This window comes from Perognathus longimembris, chromosome 5 (genome assembly GCF_023159225.1).
Source record: "Perognathus longimembris pacificus isolate PPM17 chromosome 5, ASM2315922v1, whole genome shotgun sequence".
Lineage (NCBI taxonomy): Eukaryota > Metazoa > Chordata > Mammalia > Rodentia > Heteromyidae > Perognathus > Perognathus longimembris.
The window spans coordinates 49,901,085-49,924,136 of NC_063165.1; the positions used below are offsets into that span (position 1 = coordinate 49,901,085).

A 23,052-nucleotide genomic window follows, 5' to 3' on the forward strand; every position below is an offset into this window, starting at 1 on the left:
TAGGACTTTAAGTTGGTGGTGTAGCACTTACCTAGCATGGATGTAGTTCTGGATTTTAAACTAGTAACACACACACACACACACACACACACACACACGTGGAATCTATGAACCTGCTACTTGTCCCTCTGTCATTTGTGTCCTCCGTGAGACTCCTGACATGAGTCTGCGTCTTGTGGATCCACACCATGATGGGAAACTCAGAGTTGGGACACGTGGCCAGGGTTTGTTCAGCCCACTTCATGAAAAGCCTAAGTGGTATAAGGGGGCAGGTGGTCAACCAAGGGGAACCCAAAGAAGGAAACGCTCCAAACACACCGAGACTGTGCTCATGGGTCAGGAACTGGTATGTGGGGGGAGAGTGTCGATGTGAGGGCCTCACCAGCACTATTCCCTAAGGCATGCGAGTTTGGGAAGGAAAGAATTTTTCTAGATAAACTCACAGAGATGAGCCACTTGAATAGTAGGCTGTTAGCAGATGGGAGATGATTAGAATAAGATTATCTTTATTTGAGTGCAAATTTGATCACACACTATTTGGCAAGATTTGTACACTCAACACATGAGTTCATGGAATCTTTGTGATAACACATTGATTATAGAGGGGGAAATTGTCGTTAATTGATGGTAAGTAATGAACATGTGATCACATTAAACAAACAGATGCCCCAGCCTCTTGACTCCAAAGCAACATTTCCACCTTGCCAGGCTTTATGACCTAGACCTGCACTTGCCTAAGTAGAAGTAGTACAAAAGATGGAGAGTCAAAGTGACCCTCCTCTCAGGAAGGGTACTTCCCAGAATGGCTACTGGTCAGTGGAAGATCTGGGATGTCCTGGGCACGACAATATATCCAGAGAGCTTCAGCCACTCCTGGAAGCAACCGTGGTAACAGGAAGTTACCTTGCGTAGCCAAGTCTCTTAAGTCAGTACAATGGGTGAAAAAGGTAAGGAAGGCCTGGGCCACAGAGGTTGAGCTGACATTGAATGAACAGATAGGGCCTCTCTTTTCTCTTCAGCCAGAGAAGCTCTGCATTTAGCTGCTCCAAGGGAAGTTTCCCCTGCTTGGAAACTGGGAAGGGTGGAGGGAGGACATCTGGAAGGCACTGGCCATGTTCACTTCAGTGACTGTTTGACAGGTCTCAGATCCTCTGTTTCTAAAAGTCTGTGCCTGTGAAGAACTGGTGTCTTGACCTTGCTTGAGAGCAGGAGGGGTGGGGGGTTGTGCGTGTGAAGGGAGGAAGGGCAACTGAGAGGAGGGATGTGGGAATGGCCACTGTGGTGACTATTAATCCTGGCAGCTATAAGCCTGTCCAGGTGGCTAGATTAGACAGGAAAGGAGCAGGTGCCCTTTGGTGTTGCAGGGTAGCTTCATGCCTCTGTTAGCTAACCACAGAAAAAGAACAGGGTGGTCTCTGTTGTCACTCTCCCTGAGATTTTCTTTTTAATTCTTTTTCAGTAGAGCAGAAATCTCTTGTTCTCTCTTAGTAGCTTAGGATTCAAGCCATCTTTCTGTTTCTTTGTGTTTTTCAGATCTTAAATCCAAATTTCATTCAAGAAGGTAAGTGAAAAAGAGATACAATCGGGAACACTGGGATTGGCTAAGTTATATTATAGCTAGAGTTAAGGGAGAGACTGAGCAATGGTGATGTACTTCTATGTTTGTGGATAAGGAAAGATGTTCATGATAAACTATTAGGTGAAAATGACTACAACTTCGGTATATATAAGGGGCTACTCATGTTCCTATAAAGACTGAAGACAACTTTCACATTGGTTTTTTCTCTCTCTCCCTCCTCCCCCCCCCCCCCACTCTCTCTTGGCTAGTGTTCTACCATTTAATCCACTTCTGGCTTTTTGGTGGTTAACTGCAGATAAGAGTCTCACTGACTTTTCTGCCTGGGTTGACTTCGAACCATGATCCTCAGATCTCAGTCTCCTGAACAGCTAGGATTACAGGCCTGAGTCACTGGCACCAGGCTTGTAATCCCTTTTTTGTTTAGAGGGGTTTTTCCCCTAATTTTTAAACAACAATGATTACTTAAAAGGACACAGAATGGGGGGGGGGGGCAGGGGAGAAGGACACAGATGGTACTACAGCGTTAGGCTGAAGAGTACCTGAATTACTCTACACATGGGTAAGGATGCCAATACTTTATTCTAAGCTTGTTGTGATTCATGTCAATTATGTCGTTTTGATCACAGTGGCCCCAGAATTCCTTGTGCCCTTAGTGGACGTGACCTGCTTGCTTGGAGACACAGTGGTCCTGCAGTGCAAAGTGTGTGGGCGGCCAAAGCCCACTATAACATGGAAGGGTCCAGACCAGAACATCCTTGACTCTGAGAACAGCTCAGCCACATACACCGTCTCCTCCTGGTAAGCAGTCACCCCAGCCTGCTCCTGTAGTGTCCAGAGGCTTCTGTTTGGGTCACTAGTCTCTCAAGAGAGGAGCTGCCTGATTCCTGAATTCTAGACCAAACCCTGGGCCCTGATGAGGAGAGAGATGTGAGTCAAAAGCCGTGGGCAGTTCAGCCCCACACAGTAGAACACTGGACGCATGCGCAGTAGACACGGCCACAGCTGCCCACTCCAAGGCCTCTCGGCCCAGACCCCTGAGTTACACACTAGTCACATTGCTCAGCCCCAGCAGCACATCATCATACCTGAGGCCAAAAGGAACTGCAGGGAAGATGACGTGTGAGACCCACAGTAAACAAAGGAAAACATAAACCTTTGTACCACAAGTCAAGCCAGAACCATATGTTAAAAGATCTTCTAACCATCCCTAGAGGAACGGAATCTAAGTCATAAGTAGTGGAGGCTCTAGACCTAGTAGGAGTAGAGTCCTCAGTCGACATCCTGCTGGGCCCTGGGCCCTTTAGAATGCTTTGAGACAGTTAAAAAGAACACTGCATCCTTTACCTGAAAACTATGTTGTAAGAAATGGACAATAGAAAAGCTGGGCCCTGGGCACAGTGGCTTACATCCATCACCCCAGATACTTAGGAGGCTGAGACCAGAAGGATCATAGTTGAATGCCAATGAATAAAAAAGAAAGTGGTGACTGTTAGGTCTGCCTAAGTGTGTGACTGTGACATAAACCTGCCATAGTCAATTTGGAGGATTACTGGCTAGCTTGGCACAGTTATAACCCTGAAACCTTATTCAAAAAATAACTAAAGTAAAAAGGGCTATGGGCATGACTCCAGTATGCAGCAAAGACAAGGCCTAGTTCAAACCCCAGTACTATCCTCCCACCAAACAAACAGGGGAGGGGGGAACTGGGAATGTGGTATAGTAGTAGAGCACTAGTCTTAAACAAAATACACTCAGGGGCAGTGCCCAGAACCTGAGTTCAAGCCCCAGGATTGGCACACACACACACACACACACACACACACACACACACACACACACACACACACAGAAAACCCTCCCTGGGCCCAAGGTGTTGTGAGTGATTGTGAGTGCTTAGTGGGGATCATGAGCAGCTCAGAATGTGGGTGATGCTAGACTTCCAATTTAACCCTTCCAGAGCAGTTCCTCCCTTGGGGTGCTCCTAGACCCCATGCTGGGGCCAGGGAGGGTGAGTGCTTTCATTTAGGTATAGGAGTGTACTTTTTCTTAATTCATTTTCTTATTGTGAAGACCTCTCGTGAGGATATAAAATACTTGGATAATTTCACTAATTATTATCTGCCATTTGTCATTGATGTATAAGACAGAAAAAAAGGCGCTGGGAATGTGGCTTAGTGGTAGAGTACTTGCCTAGCATGCATGAAGCCCTGGGTTTGATTCTTTAGTACCACATAAACAGGAAAAATCAGAAGTGGTAGAGTGCTAGCCTTGAGCTAAAAGAAGTCAGGGACAGTGCTCAGGCCCTGAGTTCAAGCCCCAGGACTGGCAAAGAGAGAAAAAGAAAAAAAAAGACCTGAACTGGTAGTTTTAAAGGACCCTATCAATTTTAAACCATTCTCTAATTTTTCTCTCCGTTTTTCCATACCTTATCCCTCATTTACAAAAATTTGGAAGGCAGACACAGCCAGAAATCTGTCCCCTTCATACAAGGAAATGAGGGTGTAGAGGCAAGGTGTTGACTCCAGGTATGAGGGAGATTGCAGAGCAGGCTAAGCCGTGGGCCTGCAGACGCTCAGCACACCATGAGCCAATGCTGCGGGGTTTGACAACACTCCCCCCCCCCCCAGCCCCGAGTCCATTGTCTCATTCCTGGCATCTGAAGGACATGCCTTTGCTGTGCCTAGTGATTCTGGGGAGATCACCCTGAAGATCTGCAACCTGATGCCCCAGGACAGCGGCATTTACACCTGCATAGCCACAAATGACCACGGCACTGCGTCCACGTCTGCCACAGTGAAGGTGCAAGGTATGGCTTCTTTCTGTTTTATATGGACTCTTTTTCAAGCACATTTTTAAAAACTTGTAGCAAAACACAACATTAAAAGATAACACATAAAAGTTATAGTAAAAGGCAAGTAAAACTTAACCATGAGGAGTTTGGTGATACCGAGGGCATCCGGTGTTGGTGCTTCCATCACCAGCCCCCATGCATAAATGGATCTCCTCATCATCCCCACCCACTAAACCACCAGGCCTCGTTCCTCCCTCCCCCTGCCCGGGCTAGGACCATTGTCTGCCTCGAGAAATGTGCTAGACACACATTTTCAGTGAGCATGTCAAGAGTTCCCTGAGAGATAGAAAAACAGGTCGTAAGATATCACAAGAAATGTACACACTGCCCTACTATGTAACTGCACCCTCTTTGCACAACACCTTGTAAAAAAATCTATGTTCAATTAATAAAAAAAAAAAGAGTTCCCTGAGAAGAACAGAGCCCACCTGAAATGCCCTCTCAGAGATGCATCTTGGCTGAGGGCTGTGCACTTCCTACCATGGGCTCCCTGACCAGGAAGTGCATGCGCTTAGCTTGAGGAAGGCAGGCAGCTCCTGGGGATGAACCTGTGCCTCTCCAAGGAGGTCCTGGGCAACCAGGGAGACAGGTTAGGTCACTTATATAGCAGAGGCTAAATTCTGTCTGTCTCCGCAGGTGTTCCGGCAGCCCCCAACCGCCCCATCGCCCAAGAGAGGAGCTGCACGTCGGTCATTCTGCGCTGGCTGCCCCCGGCCAGCACGGGGAACTGCACTATTTCCGGCTACACCGTGGAGTACCGGGAGGAAGGTGTGCAGCCCGACTCTCTAGCCTTGCTTCCTCTCGGGGTGGGGGTGGGGGGACAGTCTTTAGGGTTATGCACCTGAGCCTGCGCAGCTTTTCACAGCTCTGCTTGCTGTGTCCACCAACTCCACATCCACATAGTGCTTCGGGGTCAGCCTGCAACCACCTGCTGATTGCAGATGTCTGAACAGCTGCTGCAAACCTCCACGACACCATCAAGACCCAGGGCTGGTTTCAAAGGGCCTTCTCTGCATTGTACTGCTCAGTTACCCAGACAGGAACCTCAGGCCCATTTCACAGATGAAAGGGCTGAAAAGAAAGTTTAAAAACATAAAGTTGTGGGGCTGGGAATGCGGCTTAGCAGTAGAGTGCTTGCCTAGCATGCATGAAGCCCTGGGTTTGATTCCTCGACACCACATACACAGAAAAGCTGGAAATGGTGCTGTGGCTCAAGTGGTAGAGTGCTAGCCTTGAGCAAGACAAAAAAAAAAAAAAAAAGCCAGGGATAGTGCTCTGGCCCTGTGTCCAAGCCACAGGACTGGCAAAAAGCAAAACAACAACAACAAAAACCCCACAAAGTTGCAACTAGTAAAAGACAGAGCTAACACTAGCACCCAGCTGTCGAGTCTATCTTATGATCTTTTTTCCAGAGCAATAACTATGGGGCTATGACCAAAGATCTATTCCCTTTGTTCCCAAATAAAATGTATATATATATACATATATATATTTTTTTTTAATTGTGTGTGCATATATACATGTATAGTATATATATGTATATCTTAATTACACAATTTAAATTTTTAATTCACTACATTTACAACATAAAGTACATTTATTGGGCATTTACAAATGGAACACACCATCTAGTTATTAAAAAGCAACTTCTAAAGCCAGGTGCCTGTAATCCTAGCTGCTTAAGAGGCTAAGAACTGAGATTCAGGGTTTGAAGCCAGCCTAACTGGAAAGTTCATGAGATTCTTATCTTCATTTAGCCACCAAAAAGCCAGAAGTGGTGCTGTAGCTCAAATGGTGGACTCCTAGCTTTGAGCACAAAAGTTCAGGGACAGTACCCAGACCCTGAGTTCAAGCCCCAGAACCAGCATTTTTAATAAAGTGAAAAAAAGCTAAAAAACAAACCTCTTCTAGGTAGTTTCTGTTGTGGCTAACGCATCTCTGGACTGCATTTAGAATTTCATGACTGAATGAAAAGCAACTTCTACCCCGAGTCAAATTTATTTATTTTATTCTATTTTCCATTGCTCCTAGGATTTCTTTTCTGCTTTTGTTTCTCTTTATTAAGCAAACTTTGTGCAGTTATTTTTTTTTATTTATTTATTTGTTTTTTGCCATTCCTGGGCCTTGGACTCAGGTCCTGAGCACTGTCCCTGGCTTCTTTTTACTCAAGGCTAGCACTCTGCCACTTGAGCCACAGCGCCACTTCTGGCCGTTTTCTGTATATGTGGTGCTGGGGAATCGAACCCAGGGCTTCATGTATATGAGGTAAGCACTTTTGCCACTAGGCCATATCCCCAGCCCCTGTGCAGTTACTTTTTAAACACTTTATTTTGGCATCTTTCTTAAGCAATTAGCTCTTGAGCTCCCAGATGAGCACAAAGTTTCTTACAGTTTTCAGTCCAAGGTTCATCCTAGTGACTAAATGAGTCAGTATTTATGAAGCTCACTTCCTTCACCCACAAAGTAAAACTAGTGTTCCTCTTCCCATTTCTGTGAAGTAAGTGACTTTAATTATCATGAAGAGACCTTCCACATCTCATTTTCACATGTACACCAGTGCTCAACATATGTTAATTTCCACTTTATTTCAGGGCTTATTTTCTCTCATTTCATTATTTACTTACATGTTTTTCCAGCCTAATCTCATGTGCACAGTCAGGATTAACTGCATGTATTTGCTCTCACACCTACTTGTTTGAGAGAAGACAGAACCCCAAGGCTCCCTTCTCACACAAATGCTAATCAATTCTGTGAATGCTGTGTATATAAAATGCTGTATCTTTGGCTTTGTCTCTCCCTGCACTGTGCACTAGGTTCCCAGGTCTGGCAGCAGTCCATAGCTTCTACCTTGGACACATACCTCGTCATTGAAGACCTTAGTCCCGGCTGTCCTTATCAGTTCAGAGTCAGCGCCAGCAACCCATGGGGAATCAGCCTTCCCAGCGAACCCTCGGAGTTCGTGCGACTTCCGGAGTACGGTGAGTCCCAGCCCACCCAGGCCCCCCAGGCCTCTGCTCAGTGGTCACACCCCCAGAAGTGGTCAGACATCAGAACCTCTGTCATATCCCATCCCCAAGAAGAGGCATCCACAGCTGCTCGGTATCCTCTTTCAAGTCATCTTTTAGGGGCCTGTTGGTGTTTGCAGTGAGGTGTAGCTCCAAGTGTCTCCGTGAAAGGTTAGGCTGGCCATCCTCACAGGCTGTGATCCTGAGACGCATGGTGTGTCTCCAGGAACAGAGAGGGACAGGAAGACACATGCGGGACAGGGCTGCTGGCTGCCCCTGTCCTGAGACCAGAATACCAAGCCTGCTGTCCGCTGGTTGTGCCTGCTGGGTTGTCGGCATTCACACAGCACCAGGACAGCTCTGCTAGCCAACCTCACAGGTAGAGAGAAAAGCAACCTGCTGGCGGATTTCACTACAAAATGAATGTGGTATTTTCCTACCCTTCCAGGGGAAAAAAATGAGTATGATATATGCTATGCAGATGTGTTGGAAAATTCACTGAAATATATGTACAATTAGCAAAACATGAATATTTTACAAATAAGGCTTTTATCTTGCCCACCTTGCTTACTACCCCATCTTGGTACCAGGGATAGTTGCAAAGAGGAAACTTGCTAGCCTAAAAAATAAGTCTGCAGACAGTGACACTGTAGGCAGTGCAAGGAGGTGGGGACAGGAGAAATTGGGTATTGCAAGAAGTTTATAGCAGTTTACTAAAGAAAATGTGGAACACACATACACACACACACACACACACTCCTCAAGAAATCTTCTAGAGCCTGTGCTACACCCACTTCCCCAGCAGATGCAGAAATGACTCTCAAATCCCTCTCCCATAGCCAGTCCAGTCAGTTCCCACCCAGAGACTTGGGCTTGTCCCCACAGGCCTGTGACTCACTGGGAAATCTCAACCCTGAGTCTCTGTGTTCTTGGGATCCAAACTGAACAAGGCACCAGGTCATGTTCCGGATAGGCCCAGGTGACTTTGGGGTCAGAAACGTTACTTGTAGACAACATAACTATATATTGGCATGAATGTGTGTGTGTGTGTGTGTGTCTGTGTGTGTGTGTCTGTGTGTGTGTGTAAAAGTCATTGCCAGAAAATTAACACATCATACAAGAGAAAACTAGCTGCGAAAGAGTCTATTCAGGCATAGGTTGTGGGCCAACTGAATCACTCAGTATACTAGATAATCTCACACAAGTCTAAGGGTGGAAGGGAGTCAAGTCTGTTAACAGCATACACCTTTCCTTGTCTCTTTCCTTGAACTTGTAGCTTTGCCCCTCCCTTCTCTGCATCTTTCTACAGCCCTGAATCTTACTAGTGTTTTTCCTTAGAGCCTTCTTCTTTATGACTTCTCCCAAATTTCTATTTTAAAACATCTGGGAGCTACATTTCTGATTGTCCCACATTTTCCCTTTGTCTAAATAGACGACAGAGAGCCTGACATCCCTGGGATGATATTTTTAAAATAACATTCCAAAGAGTCGTGGCATTTTCCCACTGAGTATCCTCCATATTTAGTCATGAGAATAGCCTTGGGGTTCATGCTGGAGCTTCTCTGTCAACCTTTTCTTGATTCTCAAGTGGCATCTCAGTGTCCTAAATGAACTCTCTCTCCCAAAGATTCAGCTGCGGATGGGGCCACCATTTCTTGGAAGGAAAATTTTGATTCTGCTTATACTGAGCTGAATGAGATTGGCAGGTAAGGTCACCTAGCAAGACCACTCCTGAGGAATGGCCTGTGATTGTCTTTCTCCTTCCGTCTTTCCTTCTTTCCTTCCTTCCTTCCTTCCTTCCTTCCTTCCTTCCTTCCTTCCTTCCTTCCCTCCTTCCCTTCTCTTTCCTATCCTTTCCTTTCCTTTCCAAATGCATACTCTATAATAAGAAAGTAACTAGAACATTTATGTGTATCTCTATAGTTCTTTTTCTTACTTCAGGTGGATTTTTTAAAAGCAACTCTCAGCCTTTATTCTTGTCTAATGTAAGAAGTTAAGCCTCAGCCTGGTGCTAGTGGCTCATGCCTGTAATCCTAGCTACTCAGGAGGCTGAGCTCTGAGGATTGCTTGTCAACAACAGCCTGGGCAGAAAAGTCCATGAGAATTTCATCTCCAGTTAACAACTAAAAATTGGAAGTGGAGTTGTGGTTCACATGGTAGAGACAGCACCCAGGCCCTGAATTCAAGTCCCATGACTGACCAAAAAAAGAAAAAGTTTACCCTAAAATTTTTCTTCAAAATGTAACTATAGCTACATATCTCAATTTTTGATAAGTGGTATTTCCATTATCATTCAGTTCTAAGTATTTTTCTTCAACTGTGATTTTTTCTCTTTTACCTAGTAATAATGAGAAACTATTTTGAAATATCTGATATTTTTCAATATTTGAATTTGAGGTTGTTTCTGTTTGTTTGTTTGGTTGGTTTGGTTTGGTTTTTATACTGGGCATGGAGCTCAGGGCTTCATACATACTAGGCAACTGCTCTCTTCTAGGATATTTTCAAAATTTTCTTTTGTTACTGACCTCTAACTTAATAGCATTATGGTCAGAGAGTTTTGTTTATAATATTGACTCCTTCATTTGCCCTTCCTCCATGATTTTTCTGCTTGCCATAGGCTGAGAAGCAATGGAACCAGTCAACCATGAAACCTCTGAAACTATGAGTCAAAATAACTCTTTAAGTTGTTTGTCTCGGGCATTTTTGTTAGTATTAACAAACTAACACACCTTGTCTTCACAAGAGTTGAAGAAAATAAAGGAAAAAATGAGGTCCTTGATCTCAGGTGGCCTGAGGGAGAAACTATAGGTAGCCCCTAAAAGTCTCTGCCCATCCAGATGTGTAAAGCAGTCCCTGTCACCTCCATCGCTGACCAACATCTCTCCACGAAGCATGGAGATTTGTAACTGAGGTGGTGGTGACAGACGTCATGGAGGGAGACAACATGTTCATTGCTTCTGTTCCTTGGGTAAGAGTTACAATGTAATCCACTGCCTCTCACTACAGCACCTTGCCTCAAAGACAGACAGACACATGACCCCAAGAGACTGGCCTGAGAAAACTCAGACCAAGTCAGTTGCAGGGTCACATGACAGCCCATGTGATTGTTGCAATAGACTCCCTAATGGCTCAGGCAGCAGCAGTACAATTGGAATTAGGTATAAAGAGAATCCTGAAATGGGAAAAGCTGGTGGAAACCATACAAGAATGACTGTGTCTCAGGAAGGAGTGACCAGAGATGTCTGCATCCAGCCTGCCAGCCTTAACTTGGGGCCTGGCACTACTGCTCCCTGTTTGGATCCTACCCAGGCAGCCCGTCCTCACTCCCAAGGGGAGCTGTGGCTGCAGCTCTCTCCCAGGCTTCAGGCATCTGTATAATTGTCCTTCGCCATCCAGAGAAGACGGTTCACCTTCTGCAAAGGGGATGACAGAGCACCTCTGTTCTCAGCGATGCCAGGCACGGTTAGGTATGCTGTAACCACACTGAGAACCAGAACATTTTGAGAATATGTAGCCTCTGGAACTCCAGCTCTACCCTCCACCAGGCCTTCAGAACCAGACAGCCAGGCTTCCCTCACTGAACAGGAAGGTTCTGTGGAAAGTCCTCCTGTGGAGAAGCTGACCAGCCCTAGAAGGACTAATTGCTGACCGTGGAGGGAACTTTTCCAACTTGGCAGTCTAGCCAGAGCTCCCTACAGCAAAGTAAAAGTGCAGGCTCCACCCAGACACGCAGCTTCCGAATAGCTTTCCAGCCCCCAATTTCTTAAATAGCCAACTCCCAATGCCAGCCAAGGTAGAAAGTAAGCTGACGCTCACTGTACCCTTTGCTTCCTACTGATGACAACCAGAGGCTGCACCTGATTCTAAAAGCAGTGGCCAGATGCTTATGAAAAGCAATAGACTGGAGAGGCTGAAAAATGACAAGGAGGACAGCAAGAGGTCCCGCCCTTTCTCCCTTCCTCCCTTTCTCCCTTCCTCGCTTCCCCCTTTATCTCCTTAGCCTTGTCCAAATGGTAAGCCAACTCAGAAGTATGCAGCATTCCCAGAGAAAACACACACACACACACACACACACATACACACACACACACACAGAGAGAGAGAGAGAGAGAGCGCCCGTCTTTCTGGCTACAACCCAGGGAAAAGGGATCCCTTTGGCCGGAGATAACAGAGAAGGCTTGAGCCTTCTCTCCTCTAAGAACAGTCATGTGAAGCTGCATTACAATGCAGGAAGCTAAACTGGCATTTTCCCCATCTTTCTAGCTAGATAGGCACACAGGGAGGCCTTGTGAGCCAAAGTGGGAGCTCTCAGAAAAGAGAAAGAAAAAAGAAAGCGATCTCCTACTTCTGCATATGAAATACACAAACTCAAGGCTACTACAAGTTCTGAGATTCCTCACAGCTTTGAAGACAATTGCTACATAAACCACTGCTCAGTCACCCTGCACAGAGGAACTAGCTGCAAGTCAGTCTTTCAGGAATGCTGACGAGAGCCAGACCTAAACATGCAAGCAATACTTTGAAAACTGCCCTAGCAATAGAATCACCTCCCATAGAGGTGAGAGAGATCCTGTAGCCTGAACCTAAACACCCTGATTACTGATGAAAACATACAAACAAACAGAGTCAGTCTTCTCCGGATGGCTTTAACAGAACCCAGAATCTCACAGCATAATAAAAATGTTCAGGATGCAATTAAAAATTACTCAATATAAGAAAATTTAGGAAAAATTCTTAGGAGAGAAAAAAACCCAACAGATTCCAGTCCCTTGTCCAAAATCCTTAGAATTGGAGAGTCTTGCAGTTAGGAATTTTTTAATTTGGGGATATTTGCATATGCATGAGATATCTCAGGGAAATATATCAGTGCGGGGGCTTGAACTCAGGACTTTACACTCTTGTTTAGCTTTTCTCTTAAGGCTGGCACTGTACCACTTGAGCCACAGCTCTATTTCTAGCTTTTTGCTGGTTAATTGGAGAGAACAGTCTCTCACAGTTGTCTGCCCGAGCTGGCTTCAAACTGTGATCCACAAATCTCAGCCTCCTGAGTAGCTAGGTGTGCGCACTGGCGCCCTGCAGGACTCCCAAGTGTAAATACACAATTTATTTGTATTTCATGCACAGCTTATCCATATAGCCTGACGGCCATTTGGTACGATATTTTCAGTATACCTGCATGGTGTCCATGACCCCTCCCATGAAGACAGGTGCAGGTGGGGCTTTCCACCTGGAATGTCATGGAAGTGCTCAAGAGCTTTCAGATTTGGGTGCATTTTAGATTTGAGACTTTTGGGTTCAGGATGCTCTACCTGTAAGCTGGTACTGTCTAATGTGTCACACAAAACCCTGCATACATCTAGCTCGCAGATAAATCTTGGGAAATTTCCTCCCTTTGACTTCGCAGGGGTCGGTTTTCTATCGTAAAGAAATGCATTCACAAAGCGACCCGCAAAGATGTGGCTGTGAAATTCGTGAGCAAAAAAATGAAGAAGAAGGAGCAGGCTGCCCACGAGGCGGCCCTGCTGCAGCACCTGCAACACCCCCAATACGTGACTCTCCACGACACCTACGAGTCCCCCACTTCCTACATCCTAATTCTGGAGCTGTAAGTACAGGCGTCATCTCTCTAGCGCGACTCCATCTGCTTGCGTTACTCATTACCTGCAATTCACAGATAAGACAGGTACATGTTCCGCAGTGTTTTGTAGTTTATAAAATATGCATATCACATGCATTTTATCTAAATGTTATACACATTACCAAGATTAGCAAATCAAGGATCGGGAAGGTCCTTAATGAAAGCTAGCTCTTGAAAGCTAGGAAGTAAAGAAATGGGGCTTGAACCCATATTGTTTTCACTCTAATTTTCTTTTGCTTTGTTTTTCTTTTTGCTTAATACAATGCTGCATAACTGGAGGGGTGTAAGATGTGATTTCTCAATGCATATATATATTATGTATATATCAGGATATTGAAATATCCAGTGCTCTAAACAATAGGTTTTTTTTTGTAGTAAGTATATATGATTTTTAAATTTTCCCTTCTAACTAGAATCCATCTCCAAAACCAGCAAAGAGCAGGGCTCAGGCAATAGAGGGCCTGCTGAGCCAGCAAGCCAAGCAAATGGGAAGCTCTGAGTTCGAACCCTAGTGCTAAAAATAAAAAATGACAAAAGCAATATGCTAAATTCATATAAGACTGCTTGTAGGCAAAGGGCTCTAATTGATCAGAATGTGGCTGATGTCCTTCTTGATGAAGGGTTGTTTTGTTTCCCAATCTAATCTGTTAAAGTGGAGCCACATTTTTTTCCTTATGAGTACTGAAAGTTACAAGTCAACAAAACAGTGTTACTTAAACAAGACAATAAAGGAGCCAAGTGCTGATGGTTCACTGCTGTAATCCTAGCAACACAGGAGACTGAGATCTGAGGATTGTGGTTCCAAGGCAGGCAAGGCAGAAAAGTCTGTGAGATTCTTATCTCCAATTAACCACCAGAAAACAGGAAGTGTTGCTGTGTCTCAAAATGGTAGAGTGCTACCCTTAATCAAAGGAGCTCAGGGACAGCGCCCAAGCCCTGAGTTCAAGCCCCATGACCACCCTTCCCCCTCACCCCCCACCCCCAAAAAAAGACTAAAAGTTTCTTCCCTGAAACTAACCACCTTTGTAGCTTTGTTTATTTTGGTTTCATTTATAACTAAGAGAGATCTTGGAGCTTTTAAAACTTTGTGCATGTGTTTCTTTTCTGTTTCTTCACAACATTTCTTTGCTGCTTCCTCCCATTTTCAGGATGGATGACGGCCGACTTTTAGATTACCTTATGAATCATGATGAACTGATGGAGGAAAAAGTGGCTTTCTACATCCGAGACATCATGGAGGCATTACAGTACCTTCACAACTGCAGGGTTGCACATTTGGACATAAAGGTAATAAAATGTGGCAGTGAACCAGCTGAATCTAACTTACCAGTCATTGTCCTCAGAAACAAAACTTTGAATTCATTGTATTTACTATGACCAGAATCTATATGGATATCAAAGAGAAACCAGGTTGTCACACAATGTCATGCCTTATTCATGAATGAATGAGAACACACTAGACATCGGGGTGAGAGAAAGTGATGTGCTCTACCTTGTCTGAATTCCTAGAGGAAGCCAATTAATAGCCCCTCCTCTTTCAGCTCAGACAGCTTTTTGTGCTCCAAAAGAACACTTCCGTCTTTTCTTGAATTGATTCAGGGTTGGGGGTGTAGCTCAGTGGTAGAGCATATCTACTTAAGATGCACAAGGCCTTGCATTTGAGCCCTGCACCCAAAACAGAAGAAAAGACATCTAAAACCAAAACAAAACCCAGAAGACCCAATTTTCAATGCCAAATGATTTCTCAGAAATACATGCAAGTTTGAAGTTTAATGGGTTCACATTCATAGTTTGAAGCTCCTATTCACTTTGTTGAGGGCATTTCCCATATGTTATAGGGGTCATCAGAGGAAAGCAGTCTGTGTGTGTGTGTGTGTGTGTGTGTGTGTGTGTGTGTGTGTGTGTGTGTGTGTATTGGTACTGGGATTTGAACTCAAAGCCTCTTGCTCTCACTTGGCTGAGTCACATCTCCACTTCCAGCCTTTTGATGATTAACTGGAGATAAGAGTCTTTTGGAATTGGCTGGCTTTGAACTGTAATCTTCATAGCTCAGCTTCCTGGGTACTTAAGATTACAGGTATGAGCCATCAGTGCCTGGCTATACAGCCATGTTGAACTAACAATTTTCTGCTGGTAGTAAAAACAGACTTGTAAGAGAGATTTCAAATTGCCCCTTTGTAAGGACTTGCCATACTCTTTCCCTATTTCAAGCCAAGTGTAGACATGAAAACAATCCATGGGACTGGACGTGGACTTACTTCCTGGCAGGTGAACTCTGAGCTGCCAGTGAATCCAGGGGCAGGCAGGATGTATGTCAGCTACCAAACCCCATCTTAACTGAATATCCCATGCCCTCTCTTCCCCTCTCTTCTCCCTGCCTCCCTTGGTCCCCGCAGCCAGAAAACTTGCTCATTGATCTCCGGATTCCAGTGCCTCGGGTGAAGCTTATCGACTTGGAGGATGCTGTCCAGATCTCAGGCCACTTCCACATCCACCACTTGCTGGGGAACCCTGAGTTTGCTGCCCCAGAAGTGATCCAAGGTGTCCCCGTCTCTCTGGGCACAGACATCTGGAGCATCGGGGTTCTCACCTACGTCATGCTGAGTGGGGTGTCCCCCTTCTTAGATGAGAGCAAAGAGGAGACATGTATCAATGTCTGCAGAGTGGATTTCAGCTTCCCCCAGGAATACTTCTGCGGTGTGAGCAATGCTGCCCGGGACTTCATCAACGTGATCTTACAGGAGGACTTCCGGAGACGGCCGACAGCAGCCACCTGCTTGCAGCACCCATGGCTACAGCCCCACAACGGCAGCTACTCCAAGATCCCCCTAGACACCTCCCGCCTAGCATGCTTCATCGAACGCCGCAAGCACCAGAACGACGTGCGGCCCGTCCCCAACGTCAAGAGCTACATTGTCAACCGGGTCAACCAAGGGACATAGCCTGCTCCCCGCCCCTGAGGTTTCACATGGAAGCGCGGTATGAATCACAGGAAGACTGAATGTGTGTACAGAACTCTCTCCCTTCCCTTCCTCCATGTGGTTCTCTGGATGGAGCAGTGGCGAGTCAGGGTCTGAGCAGAGAGGTCAGAGTCACCCCAAAGCCAGGGGCTTTCTAGAAGTGTGAAGAAATAAACACAGAGTTACAGCAAGTATTAGAAGAAAGGGAAATGGTAATAAGATTATTAGCTGTTACAAAATTTTAATTATACATTCCAAAATGAGTGGCTAAGTAGGAAAAAAAAAACCTTATGCTCACTATGGGGGGTGGGGACATAAAATGTTTCTGACTTTGCTGAAAATTTAAGCAAAAAAAAAGTTCTATTTAACAAAGATGTCAACTATTCTGGTTTCGATGACTTAGATATAGTTTCTTAATAGGATGCATAAACACATACAGTATAATAGGTCTCATTCAGGTTTCAGAGTTTTATAATATAGAGTTATATATGAAACCTATCCTAAATAACTTCGAGTGCTCTAGTTAAGACAGTAATTTATTTACTGAAACATTACATTGTTTTGACTAAGCACAATTAGATGAAAACTTTTTTAGAACCTTTTATAAATCTTGTATAGAAATCTTTTACCAGAACCTGTGCATTAAGAGAAAGCAATGTTACCCTTTTGCAATCTGTGAATAAGAACCCCTCTCCTCCCCTACTCTGGGTCATGGGTTATTTGATTATGATAAGTTTATATAGAAAATGCTGCCCCCGATTCACTGGCAGCTCAGAGTTCATCTGGCACAAAAGCCTGCCAGGAAATAAGTCCAAATCTAGTGAGAGCTGTGAGTTATTTTGATGTCTACATCTGGCTTGAAGTAGGGAAATGAATACTACAGGTTCTTACAAGAGGGCACATAGAAACCTTTCCTATCGTTCCTATGAACAAGGTATCAACACTTTCCGATGCCTTCTGCACTGGAGACTGCAGTCTTCAGAAAGTTGGCTTGCTTTATTTCTAACCCTTCATGAAGTGATGGGGTGCTTATTAAAAGGAGGCAGCCATATAAGCCTTTTAAAGGCCTGGTCCTAAGTCCTTTTTCGAAGCCATGGAGAAACCTGATCCATCAGCCTAGTAGAGTCTTAACTGAGACTGCAATAGTTGTCACCACTCAGCCACCCAGACTTCTTTGGACAGAAAGGACTAAGTGTATCTTAAGACCAATGCTGCTTTCTGGTGTATATTCTCCTTGTATGATTGTGAACTGCCCTTCCTTGGGTGGGAAAAAGGTTAAATCTGGGCATTTCATGTTTTGTTTTTGTTATTGTTTTGGGGTTTGGGGGAGTGGTAGGGGAGGGTTTAGGCAAGAGAGGAGTTCTTCGGTGTTTCTACATGATCCATCCTTTGTTTTCTAGAATGTGTTTTGTAGGTTGCTTTGATGCAAATGATACTCCAAAACTCGAGTGTTTATTCAGATCAGGTTTAATGGTGTTGCTTTTCTCCTATGAAGGGAATTGGGAAAATTAACATCATGCAGCACCGAGGTGCATGCAGAGTATTCATGGAAGTAGAACTGCAAACTTATTTAAATGAAAGAGAAAATGGTGGAAACAAAGCCTGAACTGTAGCCAAGAAAAACACTCAGTTCCACAGTGGAAATGGAAAATTGAAAATGCTCATCCTTCTTTTCCTTTGATTTCAACGTCAGATTTCTCACCCATCTCCCATTTCATCCTGTCCAAGATTATAAATGAATAATTTATTAGAAAGTACAAGCAATAAGACTAGATAGCACTTAGTACTTTCGGGATTAACCAAATATGTAGAGACTGACTTTGTGTCTTTTCCTAGTTTTCAAATGGCCCTGGATCGTCAAGCCTCCCTCCCTCAGGGTTCTCTAACCCTGACACCATCATATGTATATAAACAGAATACTATACGATGCTTACTAAAAATCCTTTCAGTGAGCATATCTTTGTTATGTCCTATAGCATAAAAGCAGAAAGTCCCGTACATAGGGCTTGTCATGGGCTAGACTGGCGGCTCTGAGGAGCCTAAATACCTACAGTGTGTGACTTGGCAAGTTCTCTTCTGTCCATTGTGGCTGACTTGACTCAACAGCTTCCTGTGGTTTTATTCTGAATAGTTCTGCCAGGCTGCATTTCAGCTGGATCTGGACAGGATCTAGTACTGTGGTTCCCAGATGTGGAAGGAAGGTGGTGTTGAAATCAGGCTGTGGGGGAGATGGATGACACAATGTAAGACAGAGCCAAAGTTTTCACATCAGCTTGGACATCAGGGTTAGGGTGATCCAGCTGTGGGTGATGACCCAGATGTGGAGTGCATGGAATTCCCCCCAAGGACCTACATTGGGGAAGACAGGAAAAGAGAGATATAAAAAGGAGAAGTAGTCGGATGTTCACTGGAGCCAAAGTACAATTGTTAGACTAGCAGGAACTTAAGAGAAACCCTAAAAGACAGAGAGTATATTTTATATAGTTTGATAACAAAGAAATTGAATAGGGAAGCTCTCTATCTGCAAAACTTCTGGTCCCTCCCAACAAGGACAAGATAATGGTATTCGTTCCAGAATTATTCATAAAAAACTGAGGATAACCAGAAATGCTTGGAAATGGGTGTGGGATAGGTAGTTGAGGTTGCTGTATGGGCAGCTGTGGTGGGATCTGGGGCATGGGGAGAGAGAATAGGGGATCCATCACTCCCTTGGACCTGCCTGTTTTTATAAGAGATTTTCTCTTATTAGGAGAGAAAAGGGGAAAGCAAAGAGAGTTCACTTCTACTGTAGTTATGGTAGCTCTTAGTGGGACTGAATTTCCAGCTGAAATGGAAAAACAACAACAACAAAACAATATCTGGCTAAAGTGACAGGTGTCCTGGCTCATACCCCTTGCATAGGGTTTAGAGTTGTTCTATCTTGTGTTGTCAGATTGAGTAAAGACAGAGAAGATCAGGGACAGCCCAGGATCCCTGGTTAGAAGTATAATCATTTCTTGCATCTTTTATGTTTGTTCCAGATTAAATAGATTTATATCCACTTACAGATGAATGTGGTTAAAAATATTTAAGAAAATAAATTGTAATGTTGGAGGTGCCCTTCACGTCCCCCCAGCCATAGACAATGTAAGGGGGAGGGGAGGGGCAGGGGAGAGAGCTGGCCTCATGCTTTGTGCTTCACAAAGCCTTTATAAATAGCAGTGCCTTTCAGAGGGGAGGATGGGAGATGAAGACGTTCTTACATTTAGATTTACGGATATGGCAGTATTTTTTTTATTTTAATGTATCTTTTAAACCAGAACATCTGACTGTAGGGTGGGAGCAGGAATTCTTGAGTTTCAACCTCAGCTGTTCCAGATTCATCCTTTCTTACAGAAAGTCTTCCTTTTTTTATTCCTGCCCTAAATGTCACCATTGATAAAATGGGAGTTGGGGGGAAGGAGGGAGGGCATTAATCTCAGAAGAACCATGAGAAACGTTCTTTGTTGTTGAGAAACATATATGATGCTTTGTTTTCCTTAAAGTGCTACACACTTCCAGTGCTAAGAATTTTATTGATAGTAACTTTGAACATTCCAGGTTTTCAATATTTGTCTTTAGATATCATTTACAAACCCGTGGGGTTAAATTGTGTAAATTGCTTTTAATAGAAGTGCCAGGTAGGTGCTTTTTGTCTATATGTTACTTAGTCTTACTCTATTTTTTGATCCTTTAATGGCTTGTCTGCAGAAAAGAGTTTGGAGAGCTGAATGGGTCTTGAATGTTCATAAACTGTTCTACCCAGTATTTCTTATGGCAGACATGAAGTGTAAGATGCCTTCCAAACAACTGTCATCTCTGTTTCTGTAACAATGGACAGAGAAAAACCTAAATAGCCTCTTTCCACATTGGGAGGGCAGAAGTAAATAAAACATCCTTCAGTGTCACAATTATTTCTTTAGAATCCCACAAGACACTATGAGAAGAGGCAAACTAAATGCACAGGTGTAGAAATGAATTGAATAGCTGGTTTGGGGAGGGAACATTTTGGTTCTGCTTTTTGGATGGTGAGGTCTTTCAAGAATAACATACAAATTGTCTCATAGCCTCAGTGATTTAGTGCCTATGAGTTAGCCATTGCTTTTCACTTGCCTATGTGGAAGAACACAGAAATTTCTCTATTTTGTGGGAATATGAGAGACCAGATATGATATAAACCAAATGATGGTTATTTGTGTACATTAACTAAAACTTTCTCTCTCATGCATTTGATAGAGGAGGAAACATTTGGAATACCAATATCTCTGAAGTAGGACATCCTTATTCAGAGTAAGTAATGTATTCTACTGAATGCATTGTGAGGAATGTTGATCATAGTCCTTTCTCTCCTTCGCACCTCTGTAGAATCTGGATAGACAAGTATTGGAATTTTCAGTGGATTTATTTGTGAAGCTGTATCATGATTTTTCTTAGTTATTTAATAAATCTAAGGATCTTTTGGGAGTGACTGATGAGCCCAGGTTAGGCTAAAGAAAGAACTCACACATATTCCATCAAGAAAAAAAAAAGAAGCTACCATGTGAATATTTATTCTCTGGAAGCAGCAAGGTTCTTAAATTCTTTCATTTACTCTAGAGGGTTCAAAAGGGCTAAATCTGTCCATAACACTCAACGTTTTAATAGAAATTGTTGCTCACATGAAAAATCTATACAGAAACAACACTGAAATATACAGCCATCTGTTTAGGAAAGGCATTGCTCCCTTTGAATAGATTTTGAAGTTAAAGAAAGAAAAGAAAAAGTCACCCTAAGGCAACATTTCATCCTTGATGGGGTATTGAAGTTAATGTTCACAGGATATTATAATGTTTTCTTGTCATCCTGTTGCTGAGAAATTCTAAAATGTGATCAGATTTAATTTTCATTTATTTGATCAAAATCATGGTTTAGTCATGTAACTTATTTCATTAAAGCTAGCTGAGAAAAGGAAGAGTGGTAGGAAAGTGCAAATAACAATTCTGGGAATACCATCTCCTGAATTTTAATTTAACCAAGTCAATATACTAGCCCAGGAATAGCCAAGCAAGGGGAATTCCATCCAAAACTAAGCCCACATTGCGGAGAATATGGAGACATTTACTGTGTGTGACCTCAAGGACTGTGGCTATGAATTAGAAGTTCATAAAACATATACCATCCCTTACTAACTTAAGCCATATCTTTCATCTGTATTTGATTTTTTTTTTTACCCTGGTGCTTTTGCTTCTGTTTATGCCAAACCAGCCTACTCTCTGTGGGAGGTGAGTCAAACTAGCGGCAAGACAAATACAAAGACTGTGAAAAACTAAACACACTCTTCTGAATGCAATCTCTTCAGAGAACAATAGTGATCAAAGTGCAAATTGTTGGAAAATATAGATATATGTACATCTGTACATGTATATAGTGTATATTATCTATGTATATGTTATTGCCCATATACAGAAATCTATCCATTTGCAGACAGTTTAGGTGGGTCAATTTTTCTATTGGAAAACCATCAAGGGCCATTCAAAGCCATTAGGGATAATATGTGGCAAATAATATGGGAAATCATTTGCTGTCTTTAGAAGTCCATTAGCCAAACTGACAAAGCGTGAAACACACTGGGAACACCATTTGTACTATCCTCTTTACCTAGCCTCAGAAAAAGCTCTATATTTGCGTTATTAGTAGCGGATTTGAAAACCACATTAACGCCTCTTGGTTTTGAGTGCCCCCCCTCTTCTTTCCCTCCCCTCAAGTCTTTTGAGAGTGTGTGGTGGGCTTCTCTGGCTATTCAGATAGAGGGCCTCACCCATGGGTGGACAGGTTTCCCCATAGGAACCATGACACATATACATATAATTACATATTTCCATCCAGCTTGTAACAATTGACTGAGAATCACTCCACAGTATTGATAAATAGTTCTATATTTTCAAGGTGCAGAAGAATTCCACAGCCTTAATTATTTCAGTGTCTTGCTGGTCTGCCTTAAGTGTATCTTTTGGGTTTTTGGTTGTTTCATGATTTAAAAATTTTTCTGCAGTTGTTCATTTTGTATGTACACAATGTCATTTTGTAAAGGTAGGTTTGTAAATATTTTATTTGTAAGTCAAAATCATTCCTGTGTAATGTTGTAAAGTGATAACCTGCTGTCTTGTTATTATTACTATGGTAAATGTTATGTTATAGATGAAACTTCAAATTGTACATCTCACATGTTATGCATTCCTATAAATATACTATACTAAAGTTGCTGTTGTTGTTTGGCTTTTTCCTAATTAAAATCTTTGTTTAAAAAAAGGAGTATTTTTTCTCACCCCCAAAATATGCTGAAGCCTCTAACAAAGAAAATCACATTATTGTAACAGTTTCTGCCCAGAATTTTAGAAAGAAATTTTGTCCCCAGCATTTTAGAGAGAAATTTCCTGCTCAGAGAAGTACTGTAAGGCAGTTGGCATTCCAAAAATGCTGGGGTGTGTTATGGCCCTGGTTCTGCTATTCCATGCTGACAGGCCATTGGGCTAGATCACACAGGTTTATGCATCCTGGAATGGGTTTCAGGCATGAGCCTATGCAAACCGTCAGCTGTGAAAACACCTTGATTAGACTCTTGCTTCAGTGGGTGCAGGCTGTGGTGAACTGGGAACACTGCTTGGCCTAGCCTGTCAGAAGGGGTGTCCTCAGATGTGTGTGTGTGTGTGTGTGTGTGTCCATTTCAGGGGACTACTATACTCCACTCACATTTTCTTTCCTCCCTTGAATTCCCCAAGCTCCAGTCCCCCGTCCACCCCCACCGCCCCCCCCCCCCGGCCAGGAAATCTGTGGCACAGTCCCCAGGGCTTTTTCAGGTCTCTGGGGGCACCAACGCCAGGCACTGATGAAGACGAGTCGTCACTGGAACTCATGCCTCACCGCATTCCCTCTGGAGGCCCACACCCACCTCCCCAGGAGCTTCCCAAGCTGCCTTTAAAGTCTGCAATGACGTGGAGTATGATGAAAGTTGTTATGAATCT

The 23,052-nt window shown here is 43.6% G+C and overlaps 1 protein-coding gene across 1 annotated transcript in view; it reads left to right on the top strand.

Moving 5' to 3' along the window:
* The window catches only part of LOC125351788 (kalirin-like), a 100,988-nt gene extending 78,737 nt beyond the window's left edge, over nt 1-22,251 (top strand). The window contains exons 18-26 of the mRNA XM_048346796.1: nt 1,534-1,561; nt 2,206-2,377; nt 4,264-4,385; nt 5,067-5,198; nt 7,244-7,408; nt 9,063-9,141; nt 12,840-13,040; nt 14,222-14,360; nt 15,470-22,251. Of these exons, the coding sequence (XP_048202753.1) occupies nt 1,534-1,561; nt 2,206-2,377; nt 4,264-4,385; nt 5,067-5,198; nt 7,244-7,408; nt 9,063-9,141; nt 12,840-13,040; nt 14,222-14,360; nt 15,470-16,015 (1,584 nt within the window). The 3' untranslated portion in view covers nt 16,016-22,251. The remainder of the gene's footprint in view (nt 1-1,533; nt 1,562-2,205; nt 2,378-4,263; nt 4,386-5,066; nt 5,199-7,243; nt 7,409-9,062; nt 9,142-12,839; nt 13,041-14,221; nt 14,361-15,469) is intronic.
* The last annotated feature ends 801 nt before the right edge of the window (nt 22,252-23,052 follow it).